The sequence below is a fragment of the Anabrus simplex genome, chromosome 11 (genome assembly GCF_040414725.1).
Source record: "Anabrus simplex isolate iqAnaSimp1 chromosome 11, ASM4041472v1, whole genome shotgun sequence".
NCBI lineage: Eukaryota > Metazoa > Arthropoda > Insecta > Orthoptera > Tettigoniidae > Anabrus > Anabrus simplex.
In genome coordinates this window covers 2,550,419-2,569,612 of record NC_090275.1, presented here as the reverse complement: position 1 = coordinate 2,569,612, position 19,194 = coordinate 2,550,419, and the positions used below count along the sequence as shown (strand labels likewise).

At 37.6% G+C, this 19,194-nt stretch overlaps 1 protein-coding gene across 10 annotated transcripts in view; it reads left to right on the top strand.

The window, feature by feature from the left end:
* Nucleotides 1–7,065, top strand: part of beta-Spec (spectrin beta chain) — a 636,597-nt gene extending 629,532 nt beyond the window's left edge. For all 10 annotated transcript variants that reach the window (XM_067155517.2, XM_067155514.2, XM_067155515.2 and 7 more), the window contains one exon: nt 5,866–7,065. In XM_067155517.2, the coding sequence (XP_067011618.1) occupies nt 5,866–5,869 (4 nt within the window). In that variant the 3' untranslated portion in view covers nt 5,870–7,065. The remainder of the gene's footprint in view (nt 1–5,865) is intronic.
* The last annotated feature ends 12,129 nt before the right edge of the window (nt 7,066–19,194 follow it).

Genomic DNA, 19,194 nt, shown 5'->3' with positions numbered 1-19,194 from the left:
GTCTCGATTTTTCACTTGCAAGCTGAAAGTTTTATCACCAGTCAAGAAATGGCTTGCTTAACATACATTGAACTTTGTGGACTATTGGTAACTCAGGGAGCCTATCAGGTTTGCTGTCATTGCAAGGTCCATAGGATGACTTTGTTCTAATTCTTCCTGTTGCTTTCCATGCAAGTGTTACGTGAGGAAAGTGTCTGCTGTTTGTACCAGCAGAAATGTCTGTGTACAAGCAGTCAAGATGAATATATTTTGGTTAGAAGACATAGCTCCTACATGTGTTCTGTTGATTTTGTACTGTCTGTGTTAATAAAACAATTTCCTTACTCTCATGGGATTTGTACAGTTACTGTCAAGATATAACTCGACTGAGTTGAGGCATTTCCTATCCCTTGTGTTGGGTTATCTGGAAAGTACAAAGTATTTATTTTTGTAAGTTGCTAACGAAACACATTTAGCATTTGAGGTGTGTTACCATTAGTATTTATATTTTCTAAATTTATCTCTGTTTAGAAAAACTGCATAAAAAGTGTAATCTGAATTATCGACCATTTCTTCTAAAACACAAGTTTCGTGTTCACTTTGAAGAACTCTTGGTATTCATGACATATTTATGAATAAATGCAGGCAAATAACACAAGAACATTTTTAAAATAGTTATCTCAACTTCTATAAAGATCGCATGGGATAACCCTAGTTTTTTTCAGTTACAAGTTTTACCGTGAGTCAAAAGATGGCTTGAATAATGTACAGATAGGTTTCACTTAAAACATTTTTGTTTAAACTTTGTGGAGTAATTCGGTGAGTTGTACTTCAGATATCTGTGTTACAGAGTGTCTAGGATTTCCTAATATTGTAATTCTCTAACTAGTGTACAAATGGTGACGCAAATGAACGAGAGTTCTAGTCTTTACACAGGGAAACATCCCTGTCCTTTACTCGGCCATGGGGCACACAGCACAAGTGAGAGCTTCATTAACTGATGCATGTTCTTCCTCTCTTCTTTCATGTGCTAAACTACTTACGGGGGGGTGAGGGTGGGGTAATGAGAGAATGACACAAATTGAACTTCTGGAAAACCAAACTACAAAAGTTTACCACAAATACTGCTGTAGTTTTCCAGCTAATCATGAAGTTATCTTAAAATGCCTGTGAAATAACACTTATTTTTGTGTATAGCTTACTACCACACTGTTGTGCCACAGTGCTTATGAACACTGCAGAGAGGTTTGGAATTTAATCCATGCTTTTGGCACACAAACTAGTGATTAGAAATTGTATACCACCAATGAACTCAAACCGGCTAACCACGGTGTCGGACCAATATAGACTTTCCAAGGAAAATAATATTAAAATGGTATTCTGGTATCACGTAACTGCTTTTAATTTAGAATCCTGACTAAACAAGATAAATATATAAAAACTACACATTTTTAGAAAGAGTAGAAAATGTAATTTCTATTGATTACTTTCATGATATGTAGCATGTACTAGTACCTTAACAAGAAAATTGTAATTAATCAAAAGTAACCTCTATTTTGTTCCTCTGACATAATCTGGAGACATCCTAGCGCTCAGCAAGTGATCAGACATCCTTGAATGCATGCTACAATTTCTTCTATTGGCTACTGTGCATATCTAAAATGATTATGTAGCAGAGTAGCTCATGGTATATTTAGTTTCAAATCCCATCAGACCCAGACCATAATCTTCTCTTTTGGTCTTACAATCTGCAATCTCATTGTGGTGTACTAAAGGGACAAATTTTTATTTTAAATCTCTAAATTACTGTTAAGGTTTTCTTATGCGCTCTGTAATGTTTGTTTAAGCTTCATTAAATGTTCAAGAGTAGGGGGGTAATTTTAGGTTTGCCTAAATGTGTACCTTCATGAGATCATTGTCTACCTCTGGAGGGTGTGTTACAGAGCAGCGGGCAGCTTATAAACCAAAATATACAGGTTTCAATTTTGTTAATATTTTCCAACCAAGTGCTTCCTACATTGAAGAAGCAGGATGCTATCTTTCAGTCGTAATAAGTGCGTGAAATCTTAATGATACAGTTAAAATGTATAATCCTAGCAGTCTGAACACAAGGTGGGCCCGAGGTGCCCTGATTCTCTGGACTGCTGGGCTAGAACTCGATGCATTCAGCTGTATACACAAACCAGCTTCAGTGGAGGGGAAACTTGCAGACAAAGCACTATAATAATGACGTATGGACCAAACCAATAAATTTAACTGATGTGGATAGTAAATTCTATTCATTAGAACATGGTACACTTGGAATAACTCGGTGTACTGTGGGACCTCCAATACAGCGCCATCTGTGTGACATCACACATTTAGCACAAATTTTGCCTTACTTTGAAGCGCTATTTCATGAAAACTATGTTTCTTCTTTTTTTAATCTGTCTATTGAGACATGTAAGTTACTTACTCTTTGCATTCTACCCCCATACCCGCACTTTCCAGACAACTCTAACATAGTATTGAGCTTTGAATTTCACTGCAAATAGCCAGTTCTTAACAGCTTTGGAACACATCCTAACTACTTATGATCAATTTTTGTTTTTGTAGCTTGCCAACTACGATGGCAAATTTATAATGCACTTGTGCTAATTCATGGCTTTTGCCAAGATCTTGCTTCCTATCGGTCAGGGATTTGACCATCATCTGAATGCAGGTAATGACTGCCGAGAGGTACGTGGTCGGTGTCGCACGCTGCATGGCTGCTGCACTTGTAGCTCAAGTTATGTCACCATCTCTATTCTGTGGCCACAATAACTTAGTCTTCTACAAAGATCTCTTTTGACATTGGTAATAATTTTAGGGAATTCTTTGAAATTCACAATGATGGGACTACCACTTTCATTTGTTTTGTGGAATTGGTGGCCGTTAATGTATTGCAGTGGTAGCTTAATTTTCAGTACTCTTTTGCCTGACTAGGTACTATTGCACAAAACATAGCAACATCAGGACTGTCTTTACAACAACAAAGAAAATAACTCGGCAGTTATGCCAGGCGTATTCCATGTTGATGTTGGAAGATGTATATTGGGAACAACAAACACAGCATCAGCACTAGGCTGAAAGAACAGTCTCATCCAACTGGAAAAATCTCCAGTGGTGGAGCACACTCTGTCTTTCAATGGTTCTGGCTGCCACTCGCCGGTCGGTATCTTGCTGATCTTTACCGAGAAGTGGCGGAAATAATGAAATATGACCACTCTTTCAACAGGAAACAAGACGGCATAATGAAATGAAATGCCGTATGGCTTTTAGTGCCGGGAGTGTCCGAGGACATGTTTTGCTCGCCGAGTGCAGGTCTTCTATTTGATGCCCGTAGGGACCTGCGCGTCGTGGTGAGGATGAAATGATGATGAAGACAACACATACACTCAGCCCGTGCCAGAAAAATTAACCAATGATGGTTAAAATTCCCGACCCTGCCGGGAATTGAACTCGGTACCCCTGTGACCAAAGGCCAGCGCGCTAACCATTTAGCCATGGAGCCGGACACGGTATAATAATGGTTTGGCAACTGTTGCTCCCCACTAAACACTAGGTCACACTGCGCAGCTCCTTAAAACTCTAATACGAGAGGGAGAGGGCACCACCTAGCCTTCTCGTTGCTATTAAAAGTACGAGCTTGTGCAATTTCCTCAGAGGGCTACCGAAGAGTAGTTGAAAGTCGACACTTATCAACGCAGAGTAATATCCCAGAAGAAAGCTTGTCATTTGACATCAGCTGTGAAAGCCTGCATAATGATACATTTCTGTTTTGGGAAATGCAGCCTGTCCGACCCGTACCTCGAGTGTAGTGACTAAGTTGTTGCGGCCGTATTGTAGCTCTTTGTCTTCTCCAAAAGCTCTTCACTTTTCCTCGTGTATATGTGTCTGTCTTTTACTTCTGCTTTTGTAATGTAGCAAGCAGTTGTAGTGTTAATGAGTAGTAGTCTGGACTATTTGTTCCAAATTTGAAGTTGTATCTCATCTGCATCTTTCAAAAATTCAACTTCTGACAGGTTTAGTCTACTACCTTGGGATTCACAGACGCAGCACTTGTCGGTAAAACGTCTTAAAATGTCTTTCTACAAAAAGCTATGAAGAGTTGATAAAGAAGTACCTCTTCTATACCAATAACCTGGAAGAACACAATTGTCTCCATATTCATGTGAGCTTATTTGACAGTGTTTAAAACAATTGGTTTTTCTTTGGATACACTCCACTAATGTGAGTTACTTGACATAGAATTGTGATTTCTATTGCCACACATTAAAAATCTGCTGGACCTCCTGTATTTCAATTGAATACCTGTTGCTTGGACTTCATAACATACCTTCAATCCAACAGCACGAGAACTGAATTCTGCAAGATCTATCAAGTTTAATATCTTATCTCAAATATACTTGCATAGTATGAAATAGGACAATGCTAAGAGCCTGCTTACAAGTAATTAGCATTTACGTGCAGCTTCTTTCCAGTTTGATGCAAGTAGCTCACGCTTACTTTCCCATGAGACAGCAGCAGTGAAGCTTATTGGTACGAACATGGCAACACAACTCGGCAAGACTCTGAAGAAATTTGGGGAAGCCGTGTAATTTACCTTTCTTCACTGAGCTTGCTTACCCATTCAGAACCACGGTGAATCACTTCCTAAAGGATACTACTGATTGAAGATACACAAATTATTGATCATTCTATTCCTGTGTCGTAAGCCATGCATTTTACCTACAATTTTTCCTTGCTCTGCAATTACCCTCGCCCATATGTTCGCAATGTTCTGGCATATAGTTTAAAGTTCTGAAGGTATGAGCATTTGTATAGGGAATGTAATTCTAACTCTTGTATTGTATGTAAGATGAAAATTGTTTTGATTTTTATTGCATAAAGCTTGTGCCAAAATTGTTGATAAGAGTTTTTAACAGCGTCACTTTTAGGGGTCCTGTGATGTGATTCACATTCTCTTTCGCAGCATGACCCTCTTAAGATACAGTGTGATAATAAGTACTCTGATCGTACACCAATTGTATGTGGAATTTAATGCAAATCCGATGTGATAGCTTCACAAACACATAGTTCCCTGCTAATATAAGTGAAAATGATTCCTTGCTGGGTTGTGCATACTCGATGTAAACTGTAGTAGTAGTAGTGTGTGTGTGTGTTTTTTTTTTTTTTTTTGTCAGCTCCAAAGACAGTTTGCTTTATTTGGTAGATGAATTCAGTGTTCTAAAAAAACCCTTGCATGAGACGATGATGTATCTGTTGAATTTTGATTAAAGGGCCCTCGATTGGTCTTTGAACTATCCCCATTCATGTATTATGAGTGACTTCAAAAGATTTTGGTTGTCTTCTGTTTTGTTGCTATGAGTTAACCTGTGTGTAGATGTTTGTTTTAAAAATACCATTACATCATGCATAGATTCCTTAATAGCATTCAGCAATGTAAATTCGACCTTGAATATCTGAGTCCTGTGCATGCCAAAGAAATATTGAGATAGATATTAACAGCTTAATAAATTCTTAATAAATACAATCTCCTTTATTGAAAGAATTGTCAATTCCTCTCCCACCTCCACAGTATTTTCAAAATATTCTGTAGTGGGAATTTTAAAATAAACTATTCTACCTTACCTTTAGAGAAGAAATATTGCATGGCATTAATTTATTATCAGAGACAAAGAAAGCCATTCCACTTTGTTAGAACACACTTTCCGTAAAGCCTCCCATGTCTGCTGTCTTTTTAGACTCTCCTTGCTTTCAGGTGAACTAATACTGAATGTGCTTTTGAGCCCAGTGTCATTGTTATAAAGTGCTGTAGGTTTAAGATATTTTATAAAACTAGTGAAATTGTGGTTTCTGTTGCAGTTAAAGAGTGGTCAAGAATGAGCAAACGTTGAATACCCAGCTGTACTCGTAGAAGATTCAAGTGGGAAGAGGGAATCGCTAAATATTCCACCCGCTTTTTTTATATGTATAAAGAAAAGGGTGCAACCTTTTTTATTCCTTAACAGTTTTTTTTTAAAGTCCTGATGTATTCCTATGATAATGTCAAGTTCCGTTCATTCATCTAAGCTTATTGCTCGGTTTTAGTTTCCAGTTGTGCATTTTTGTGAGGAAGAGGTGGTCTGTATTGTGCGTAAGAAGCTTCTAAAAACTGCTATAATTGTGTGTGGAACAGAAATAGACTGTTGTTGTTGGTTGGTGGTAAGTCCTCAAGCTCAGTTTTTGGTTGCGCATGAAGGAACGAAACTTGACACATAGCTTGAGTTGTCAGAAGAGAATCGCACAGATTTCTGTGTTCGTGAGGCTACAAATTCAAAATCCAGGCTGATTTTTCAATGTAGGTTTTTAAGTGTTCTATTTTTACAAAAGTTGTTTTATGTTATGTATAAAGGAAAGAAAAAAGAACTGGCTACTAATTACTTTTTTAAATGTCAGGAAATTCTTCACCTCATAGCCTACATTCATGTTTCATTATGTTGACCATTTTTTTAAAATATATCTTTCCAATTTGCTTGTGGGGTTGAGCTTAGAAAAACAACACTGCAAAGCTTTGTTTCTTGTAAATGTCTCTACAGAGGTTCGTCCATTGTTCTCTAAGATCATCATTATTATTATTATTATTATAAATATATACATACAAGATAAAATAAATATATATATATAAATATATTATGACTTCAGTATTTTTAAGCAACTTCAGACAGGAAGAGAAAAATTAGACATTGATTGTCCTATAAATAGTAGTACTAGTCATTGTTTTTAAAAAAAATTCTTAGTTTAGTAAAAATAAAATTTTGATTTTGGGACAGTGCAGTTGAAAAAGCTTAATTTTCTTTGAAATTCTGAAATCTTTTGATTTTAAGCAAAAGGAGTCTGAACTTTCCAGAAGAGAATTCTTAGTTTTGTTAATTTTGGACTGTAATCTTGCGAGTTTCCACTCATCCGCTACACACATACACACTTTTGGGTAAAACTAAAACAAGTGATTGACCTATCTTGTGCTTTCAATAAAGTCATATATATATTGTGTATCATGTATAAATAAATTTACTCTAGATTTTTTTCGTTTGTCTTGTTACTCCCAATATCTTCCTCTAGCCCCTTTAATATGAAGCCAGTTCAAGAAATAATTTAACTTTGAAAATATTACTCAGGTATTAATTGTTCGTAGTTTCCAGTAAGGGGTGCTACATAGTTGTATCCTTTTTATAAAACTGCATTTCTGAAATGATTAGAAACGGTGGCTAGTTTGCGAGAGTGTACAGTATGGTTTGCAATTGTCCAGATGTCTGAATATTATGAGCTGTGTATCAATATTCACTTCTGCTCCAAGCTGACAAAAATGTTTTTGGAAACATCTAATGATGGCAAGATTGATGATAAGACAGCAGGTCAAGGTTGTATGTGAAAGTGGTGCTGTGTACCTGAATGACTGCTGCTGCTATTTCGAGATATGTTTGCAAGAAAATGTTCAGAGAAAAAGGCTGGACTCCTGGAGCCTCAATCAGTTTACACATTGCCATTGATTCATGAATTTTTGACAGCTCACCTGACCTAGGCCCAGCATACTTTTTTCTCTTGCTGTAACTAAAATTCATCCTGGAAGGAAAACTGTTTCCATCAGTTGAAGAGATGAAACTGAAATCTCAGGTGGAACTGCACATGATCGCCGAACAGGATGAAATGGCGTTGTAATAATAGTGGCTGTAGTTAAGCCCACTAAAGAGTTATTTTCAAAGTTTGGTTTCTTTTTCGAACTGGCTGTGTATATAAGACAACGTAAATTCTTGAAACTACTGTAACGAGAACAACCTTCAGAACAGAACCGAGATTAAATGAAAGGGTATTAAAGTTGATGCTCCATGCAACTTATTTTGTAGGTATGGACAGTGATTTTGTTCAAGACTGACGTCATGGATCTTGACTCCGCACTAATCTATAAGACGTCCCAATAACTTCAAGCATAGACGCACAAAGCTTCATACTAGGTATATCATTGGCAGTTTATTTCGTGAAATAACTTGCTCTTATTTTTAATTTTGTGTGGCTATTTCTAGCCGAGTGCAGCCCTTGTAAGGCAGACCCTCCGATGAGGGTGGGCGGCATCTGCCATTTGTAGGTAACTGCGTGTTATTGTGGTGGAGGATAGTGTTATGTGTGGTATGTGAGTTGCAGGGATGTTGGGGACAGCACAAACACCCAGCCCCCTGGCCATTGGAATTAACCAATGAAGGTTAAAATCCCCGACCCGGCCGGGAATCGAACCCGGGACCCTCTGAACCGAAGGCCAGTACGCTGACCATTCAGCCAACGAGTCGGACACTTGCTCTTATAGAAACCTGATCATAACGTGCAGGCCTATGCTGATAAATGTTGTCAAATAAACACTGGTGGAGTTCTGAATCTATAGTTGTAACAAAAATAGAGGGCGGAGTGGATTCCTGATAGGTAGAGAAGTAATACGGGTTATATTGTACCAAGCGAGTTAGCTGCGCATTTGGGAGGCAGTGGCAAGTGCTGGGGCAGTCCAAGACGGGGTCTTCACATTGTGGTGAGCAGCGTGTAAACGGAGCTGAATGCTGTTTGTGCCAACCACGGGTCTTCTCCATTCCGTAAATACGTGTCGAGCGACTAGGGCGTTCATTTCTACAGGTCTTGTTTTGACGCAATATAATGCATTGTATAAGTACACGAATAAATACACAAACTCACAGCTACTGTAGGTACACCTACCTAGATACTAGAGGAATGCATTAAACTCCAGACGGGGCAAGATGCGCCTTGCTGCATATGCAACCACCATTACGCATGACTGGAATATGTGATCTAAAATGCCTGTTTGCTCCAATTCTTTAGACAGGTAGGTGTAAGGCATAGATATCAAGGATAATTTAATAACATAATAATAATAATTTAATAAAATACTTTGAATAGGTGGTTTTTTATTAAATTATCCTTGATATCTATGCCTAACGTCATCTTCAATACGGAACAAGAATGAGAGTTGTTACTTGTAATTAGGTAGGTGTAAATCATCAGACCACACATTCAATATCATATGACCACTGCTTGTGGTTACCAAAATTATTCCTTACAATGTTATAGAGTTTGCATCATATTTAGATACTTCGGTATATGACGGTGCAATGTGTAATTGTCTAATAAGTGTATGCATAAACTTTTAAGACGAAAACTCAACGAAAGCCGTAGATGTAGGTTATTTTGAAGAGATGCCACATAGCACAGCCTGCTGTGTTGTTTATTCAAACGAAGAAATAATTCTGAGATGATCCAGCGCATACCGCTGAAGAGGAATCATCACAGGGAACTCCTCCGGCCCGGTCTACGTCACAAAAGCTATCCTATCGAAAACAATTGCGAGGTATTCAGGTAGGTGTGTACATCGTATCTACACTTAATTCACAAATTATGCAGGTTTATTCAGCTGAGATGTCCACCTCAAATAAGTTGTGAACAGTTTAAGATACCAATGTTCTGTTGTCACTTTAGTTAATGGCATTAAGGGGTTCATAGTTGAACGTGTACTACTTTTCTAGGCTTATAACAAAATATATCGGCACGCATGTTTCCATGCGAGAACGCTGATGGTATACTTTACGCTCGTAGTTACTGGGATGTTGCACAGATCACAGCACTCGAGCATTGCCCATCACTGCCTTGTTGAAAGAATTGGAGCAATGTTCCACTCCTACGTAATGGTGGTTATACAGCAAGTTGCATCTTGCCCCGTCTCGTGTTTAAATAATGCACGCCTCTCGTATTCGGGTAGGTGTACATCCTATCTACAGTTATTCACAAATTGTGCAGGGTTGAAAATGCACTACTTTTCCAGGCTTTTGACAAAATTTATTGGCTGTCACGTTTCCATATGAGAATGTTATTTCATGTAATAACTGCTGCTATACTATCAAGCTTACATTCATAGTTACTGGAACATTGCACAAAACACAGCACACGAAAATCTGTCTCGAGATTTGTGACGCGTGTTGAGTCTCTCGAGCAACAACATTCATCATTACCTTAAAGCTAAGGCTACTACCTTCCCAGCCTTTGCCCTTCCGTATCCTTCAGTCATTTCTCCAATGGGCAAAAAAATTCTCTTGAGGGTCCACTTATTCAATACTTCATATAATTTTATTGATTACATACATATGTACTTAAAAAAATCTTTTATGCAGTTGATGATGCCTTAAATATACGATAAAACATGCCTTGCAATTTTAAAAAATGTGTATGTAATCAATAAGATTACATGAAGTAATGAATAGGTGGACCCTCAAGGGAATTCTTTCACTCATTGGAGTAATATATTGTTCAATAAGGACTAAAATCATGAAATTTATAACATGTAATCCTTCAGCTATAGAAAACTTTTGATGGGTTAGTGCAACATTAAAGCAGTTTCTGAGTTATCCGACTGTTTGAATTCGATCTTAGTGTCAACCAGGACGTTGACAGGATGCTGATATACTACAGAATGTTTCACTTTCTTTTTAATGAATTAGCAGAGCTTTTCAGATAACTTTTACGGTGTTAAGAGCTCGATAAAACGACAGCATCCTGTGTTCAGCCTGGAGTGATTGTTTTAAGGAATGTCAGTGTAATATGTAATAATTCCAGTAAAGTACAGTGCTATTTCAAAAAGTTGGAGACATTGGAAGTGAAGTATTTCAGGAACCCACAATGGCTGACTAAAAATCTTGCAAAACCTTGTTTTCCATAAAACAAAGCACAAATGATGTACCCTCTGTCTGTTACAGATTTTGGTAAAAATAAGCCAATGAACACTAAAAGATCTGCTTTTTTTCCCCCTTGCCATTTTAATACTAGTATTATGCATCTTGCAAAATGTGTTGTTCTGTCCTATTTCACTATGACTATCCATATATGAAGAACGTAACCTGTCTCTTAGCAAATTTTGTTTCCACTGGAATCTAACGGCTGTCGCAGGGTGGAAGCTGTGTTGAGTGCAGGAAAAGGGACAGCAGCTCACCTTGTGTGGTATGCCTCATTACAGGACTGCCTTCTGTGGTGCTACATGAGGATTCAACCAGTCTACAGCTACAGACTGATAATTTGAAGAGCTGAGATCGAACCACGTTATGGTTTAAAACTCAAATCGTCCTCTCTCATCCCTTGCAGGTCCAACTTAATATCTGGCAAATATGGAGGGGAAGTGCACATCGATTTTATAAATTAACACTTTGAAAACACAGTCAACTATACTTGCAGTATTGTATTGAGCAAGTGGCTGAGTGGTTTGAGTCACGAGGTAGTGGGTTTGAACTCCACTGTCAGCATCCTGAGGAAGAGGGTATAAAGTGGCTAAAGATATTTCATCAAATCATTTGTAAATGAATCCTAAAATGTCTGCACAAAGTGCAAGTCTTAGAGTTCTTATATGGAACTAGGGTCGAAACCGGTACCATTTCTACTTATTATTAAATAGGAATGTAATTCACTACATTTCTTGCTCTTTTGTATTGAATAGGTTGAATCTCTTTATCAGTTATTTCAATTTTAACTGTAATATTCTTCAATACAGAACAATGAAATTTTTAACTTTAAATGTACAAGCTAACCAAGTTAAACAAAAAGCCTTCTCTTACATGGGCGTTAAGATCAAGATCGCTAAATTAGGAAGACATCGAATTCCTAAAACAATGCATTTCCTATAATCTTAACCCTAAATTTCTTTAAAGTTGTATCAGAAAAATCCATTCTTCTCCTCACATGTTAAAAACCCAAAGAATAACCAACAAAATTTGGTTAAAAAACAAAATTCATTTCTTATACAAGGAAAAAAATAATTTTTAAACAACAGATTATACGAAACATATCTAGAAATTGCCAATCTTCTCCCGATACACAATGGAACCTTTTCCTAACTCAAGTAGATAATAAATTATTTCATGAATTGTCAATTAAACAACAAACCCTGGAGAAAAAAACTCAACATTCTTAAGAACAAATCTTCTTCACATAAATCCTCCCATTGTAAATTTATCTAAAACAACTCTGAGTGATGATGAAAACTCAATCTTTCAAAGGGCCTCAAACACAATTCGCCCAACCTCAACACTTTCAATGTAGCCACTAATTTAATTATTGAATCTGAAATAGCCATTAACAAAATGCCAACTGATGAACAAGATGAAATCAGATATGAAGTAAAAAGAAAACTCGAAAAAATCTTCCTTAACAATGACAAAAACCCTTCTCTTAATAATAATAAAAATAATAATATTAATAATTCAATTAATAATAATGAACTCATTTTGAACCTTAAAAAGAAAATCAATGACAATAATCACATCATCACCAAATCTGATAAAGGCAACACTACTGTCATAATGGAAAAAACTGACTACTTTGATAAAACCAAAAATTTTTTCAGTGACTTCTTTTTCTATAGTAAAAAAAAGACCCAACCACAAAAATCCAACGCCTACTCAAACTTTAAAAACCACTTCCTTTCTCCTCACAGATCAAGAAAAAACTAAATTAATAAACATGAACCCAGGCCTACCCACTGCCAAAGCCCTCCCAAAAATTCACAAAACTAACATTCCCATCCGTCCAATAATCAATTACAGACAAAGTCCCCTATATAATACTTCTAAATTCATTCAAACATTTTTACTAAAAAACTATCAATTTTTATCCAACAAATCTATCAAAAACACTTCTGATCTAATCAACAAATTAAAGAACTTTAATATCCAACCAAATTTTTCTCTCCATTCTTTTGACATTGTAAACATGTACCCTAGTATTCCAATTTCAAAATTATTCCCCATAATAACAACCTAAACAAATTCAGTAACCTAAGTAAACTTGAAATCCAAGACTTCTTGTCTATTTTAAAATTGGTTCTCAATAATAATTATTTTACCTTTGATAACACCATTTATCAACAAGATGGCTTGGCTATGGGCTCACCAGCTTCAGGCATTCTTGCTGAAATTTACCTTGACTTCTTAGAAAACACAAAAATCAATAATAATAATTTCTCCAACATCCTCTTTTGGGCCCGATATGTCGACGACACTTTAGTAATTTTAAATGAAGAATCAACCAATGCAGCCTCTACACTTATTCATCTCAACAACTTAGACTCTAACATTAAATTAACCCTTGAATCAGAACACAACCAAACTCTTAACTACCGGGCGAGTTGGCCGTGCGCGTAGAGGCGCGCGGCTGTGAGCTTGCATCCGGGAGATAGGGGGTTCGAATCCCACTGTCGGCAGCCCTGAAGATGGTTTTCCGTGGTTTCCCATTTTCACACCAGGCAAATGCTGGGGCTGTACCTTCATTAAGGCCACGGCCGCTTCCTTCCAACTCCCAGGCCATTCCTATCCCATCGTCGCCATAAGACCTATCTGTGTCGGTGCGACGTAAAGCCCCTAGCAAAAAAAAAAAAACTCTTAACTTTCTAGACTTAACTATCACTAGACATCCTTCTTCTTTATCTTACACAATATTCAGAAAACCAACCCAAACAGCAACCACATTACGACAAGATTCTTCACACCCTCAAGCACATAAACGTGCTACTTATAACAGCTTAATTTTCTGTGCCTTCAACACCCCTATGTCTAAAAAAAGATTTAAATAATGAATTGAACACCATCCGTAACATCGCTAAATTCAATGGCTTTAACAACTCCTTCAAAAACCGCTTCATCAACAAATTCAAACACCGTCCTAAAACCACTTTATCTAAAGACATAGCAAAACCAACCGCATTTTCCACTTTCACTTTCACTCAAGATGCTTATAAAATAACTAATATTTTTAAAAAACACAAGAAAATTTCTTTTAGAACTAACAATAGAAATTTAGATATTTTACACAACTCTAAATCACTAAATAAATCTAATGCTTTTTCTAAATCTGGAGTGTACAGATTCAAATGTAACAACTGCAACTCCTCCTACATCGGACAAACTGGCCGCAACTTCAATATCAGATACTCCGAGGATATCAACGCCATTAAATACAATAGATTCTCCGCCATAGGACAACACATACAAGACCCCAACCATAGTTTCACCAATATTGAAAAAGACATGAAAATACTTAAAATCATAAACATAGGCCCCCTCTTAACACATTGCGGACCGGTCCCGAGAAAACTCGTGTTCGCCTAGCCGAGCGTTGCGGACCGGTCCCGAGTTATCTCGTGTTAGCAGCAGACTGAACTTTAGTGCTATCTTTTGAGATATACGGGAACTATTTGGAGGTCAGGGGTGATAGAACTCTGTTATGTATGGTTCTACACAATCGATAGTCACATTTCTTTTCGAGTATTCTTCATATCATAGATTTTCTTTGCATTTCCTGACAACATGTTTACAAAGTTCGAAGAGCCATGCAAGATGGCAGCGCCCAGGGATCGCACGTGTTTAGACAAAGATGAAATTATTTGCGAATTATGTGCTGATACAGGCTCCGAATATCTAAGTGATGCTGAATATTTAGAGTTCGATGATGAAATATCTTCTAACGGAAATGTTTCAAGTGATGACGATGATATAGTCTTATCTTCAAGGTGTGAAACACTCGTAGCGCAGAACGAGTCTGAAAATTGTGTTCTGGGTGTAAATATTCTAAATATTGTAAAGAATGTAGTGTTTTTTCTGACAACTGGGTTATGGGCAACAGTGAACCTAGGCTATAGGATTTTGAAGGTGCTGCTGGTATAAAGGTATGGTCTAATGAATCTGGAAACATAGGACAAGTAGCAGGACTTATGATTGGTGAGGAATATTTTCAGTATGTAGCTGAAAAGACAAACTTATACTATGAGCAGAATTCACATTCTTATAACGTATCCCCTAAAACACTAAAGTGGACTAATGTCACTAGCAGGGAAATTTAAAAAAATATTGCTCTGTGTATATTAATAGGGCAGGTGGAGAAATCATGTCTGGAAGATTACTGGCCAACCGATCCCCTAATAAAAAAACCCATATTTCCGAAAACTATGAGCCGAAATAGATTTCAAGAAATACCCTGCATTTCAACATTATTCAGGAAGGCCACTAGAAAAATACGCAGTAGTCCTTCAAAAGCTAGTGAAGTTCTGAGAGTTTATTTGAATGCATGCACTCCAGCTTAGAGGTAGTTAGAAAGTGGCCGGGAACAGGGCTGTGCATGGGGTGAAGTGCACCCGGTCCGCAATGTGTTAAACACTACTGAAAATTGCTTTATTCACCTTGATCAATACTTCAATCCTAATTTCAATTTAAACAACATTTCTGAAAAACACAATATCCTTTTCAACTTCCTAATTCTTCTTCTCAAAAATTCTAAATTTCAAAACCCCAATTCGATTTTCCATGCCTTACAAAGTTCCTACCCACATTTTTTACCTCGAATAACCCACCCTAAACTACCCCTCCTTCATCTATCTCCCTATCTTATCCTTCCTCAACACGTTTTAATTTCAATTTCTTTTATTATCTTATTCCACTATTCCTCTTCCTCTATTAATTTATTCTATCTTTTCTTTAAAAAAAAAATCAATTCCACCTTCATTTCGGTTCTTCTCATTCATACTCAACTCCTGCCTTACGCCGATTTCGACTACTTCAATCAAGACCTGAATTTTTTACATTTTAAAAAATTGTGCACTGTGCATATATGTTTTCATTTGTTTCCGGTATTGCGCTTTTTACTATATTTTTTTCTCTTCACAACTGTTTCTTCACGTTAACTGTTCTAAGTATTCTATAGGAGCACAATTACTTATTCAATTATATTGAACTGTATTATATTTATCTATATAATTACTTTCCCGCGACCGAGGAAAATTACTGGATCTTCAAGCTATTCTCCATTTTACGTTGGCGTTTGAAACCACATTGCCTAATGTTGAATGTGTTGCGCTGATCACCGGGAGCTGGCAAGTTGCTTCAATGGATCTACTCTTCTTCAACTCCTGCACGATTATGGATCTTCGTATGTGTTCGATTGTGATGTGACTTTGTGCCTGACGGTGTTTAAAAACTGGCTCATTTAACCGTTCTCCGCTATTCATAAACATTGTGGGACTTTGCCTAGCGCTGCGTGTGCCATGCTGCCGCTCAGAGAATTGCGCACTGTTTTCTTTTGAGTGACTTGCATTTTACTTCTTCTGAGTTTTACAGTGTCTACCCCAGTTCATTTTTATATCGCCTCTTCTACTGATCCGGAGTGTACTTGATCTTTCATTTCCTTTTCCTATGCATTGTTTTTCATGTTTTAATCGACTGACGATGACCTGGACTAAGGTCGAAACCAGTACCATTTCTACTTATTATTAAATAGGAATGTAATTCACTACATTTCTTATTCTTTTGTATTGAGTGGGTTGAATCTCTTTATCAATTATTTCTATTTAAACTGTAAGGCATAAGAGGTCGTAAAATAGAACTAGACTTTGCAGTAGTGATGGACAGTCTGAGACTAGGTCTCTAGATTTCTTGGGATTTCTCGAGACTAGCGCAGACACAATTTCTCGCAAGAAATTTCGAGAGATCTGGAGAGCGTTGTGCAGCGAGCAGCGTGTCGTAGGCTTACAGGTACTCGGAGCTGAATGTTGTGTGTGCAGAGTATACAAATAGCCAACCACGGGCGACTAGGGTGTTCATTTCTACCGAGGTCTATTTTGACGCAGTATAACATAATTATAAAGGATACGCATTGTGGCATTGAATGCACTAGTAGGTACACGAATGAGTGGTTTAAGTACAGAACCTGACGGCTTCTGTAGGTACACGTACCTGGATATCAGAGGCGTGCATTATTTGAACTCGAGACGAGGCAAGATGCGCCTTGCTGCATATGCAACCATCATTACGCAGGAGTGGAATGTGTAATATAAAATGCTTCAGATTGCTCCAATTCTTTCGACAGATAGGTGTACATCGTTATCAGACTCCACATTCAATATCACATTATGTCCATTGCTTGTGTTTACCAATATTTTGGTGACGAAGGAAATAATTCCTTACCATATTATAAAGTATTCGCGTCATAATTAGGTACTTCGATATATGACTGACTGTGTAATTGTGTCTAGTTGTACGCGAAGACGATGTCTGAAACGCAACGTAAGTCGTGGACGTCGCTTATTTTGAAGAGATATCACATAGCACAGCCCGCTGTGTTGCTTATTCAAAGGACGTCGGCAGAAATGCTTATGGGATGATCCGACACTTAAAAACACATAATACAAATGAGGGATAGTCAGAGAACACCTCCGGCCCGGTCTAAATCAAAAGAGCTACCCTACCAACAACGATTGTGAGGCATCCAGGTGGGTTTACATCCTAATAATAGTTATTAACAAATTATACGGGTTATTCACATAACTCGTGAACAGTTTAAGATACTGACATTCTGTCTTCAATTTCGTTAATGGTATTAAGGGGTTCATAGTTGAACATGCAGTACGGTACTTTTCCAAGCTTCTGACAAAATTTATTGGCTCACACGTTTTCATATGAGAACGTTATTTCACGCAATAACTGCTAATGATATACTATCAAGGTTACAGTCGTATTGTAGTTACTGGTACGTCGCACAACGTGCACTACAGGAGGATCGGTCTCGAGATTCTGGCGAGAGTCTCGAGCGAGAGCATTGCCCATCACTACTTTGCAGTTAAACATGCGATCCATGTTGTGGGCGTGGCAGTTCTGGTGAGAAAGAAGCTAAAACACACAGAACTTGAAATCCATGAATTCGTTGAGCTAGAAGCAGATGGAATCCACTTGTTAGTGCGCAGGACTGCCAATTATATTTGCCATCATGTTATCCTCAGTTGACTTTTTTTTTGCTATTTCTTAGCACCTTTAAAGCAGGGTGTCCACTTGTCCCGCTTTTCCTGACACAGTCCCTTTTTTTCTTGGCCAAATATCCTGCTGTCACAAACGTTTTGTTGAGGACACTGAAATGTTCACTAGGTAATGTATTTTTGTTTTACTGAGCAAGTATAAATGCTAGGAAGCTCCACTTGTACAACTTGCTCAGTACTTTTTTTTTTTTTGCTAGGGGCTTTACGTCGCGCCGACAGATAGGTCTTATGGCGACGATGGGATAGGAAAGACCTAGGAGTTGGAAGGAAGCGGTCGTGGCCTTAATTAAGGTACAGCCGCAGCATTTGCCTGGTGTGAAAATGGGAAACCACAGAAAACCATTTTCAGGGCTGCCGATAGTGGGATTCGAACCTACTATCTCCCGGATGCAAGCTCACAGCCGCGCGCCTCTATGCGCACGGCCAGCTCAGTAGGGGTGAAGGGGGCACATTTGAACAAATTTTGAGAATTTTTTTTTCTTACTACCCAAAATATTTTATTCAGTGAAATCACAAAAATCTTGAAAAAGTAGCATATTCTACATAGTTTCAAATCAAATGAACCACAAAATTAAGGCTCTGATGCATCCTCTTAATATAAAATGGTAAGGATGTATCATGTTCATAACTACCCCACCCCTGGGGTACCTTTGAACTACACATGGGGCACTTATGAACATATATAAATCGGTTCAAAATGGATTAAGTATGTAAGATTTATGTTGTTTGAAGGACTGTTTTCACTTGATTACATAACTTTGTCCTTGCAGAAGTTGAAGTTGACACCAAAAGTTTTCAATGCTGGACTGGAAGTGGCCGTGGAAGTTTGACAACAATATCATCTGTTTCAACTTCACTGATATCATCTATCTCCGGAAATAGAGACTTCCATGTCTCCCCGTACCTGCGCATGAATTTTATCTTATATGTAAGACTGTCGGATATTTCGATTACTTGACCTACAAACAACACCTTGTTTTTCTTTGTAGCTTATCGAATTAACAGAAAGTCACCTATTAATATTTTTTCATTGTCTGCCATCTCAGGAGACCCCCACGATTTCTTCAAAGGTCTCAAAATCTGATTCATCGTGAACTGAAATATCCTCATCACTTTCACTGGAAGATGAAAAAGTCAGTTGTTTCTTAGGATTCTTCTGAATTCCTCGAGATTTACTTTGATTTTTAGCCTCCGTGCCATATTTGTTCTTTAGAGCAGCCCTTGCTACAGTTTTCTCCTCAATGCAGTCTTTAACTGGGGTAGCTGTTAAACTGCGGGATTTAGCTTTCTTTCTATGCCTTTTTTTTTTTTTTTCGCAACTA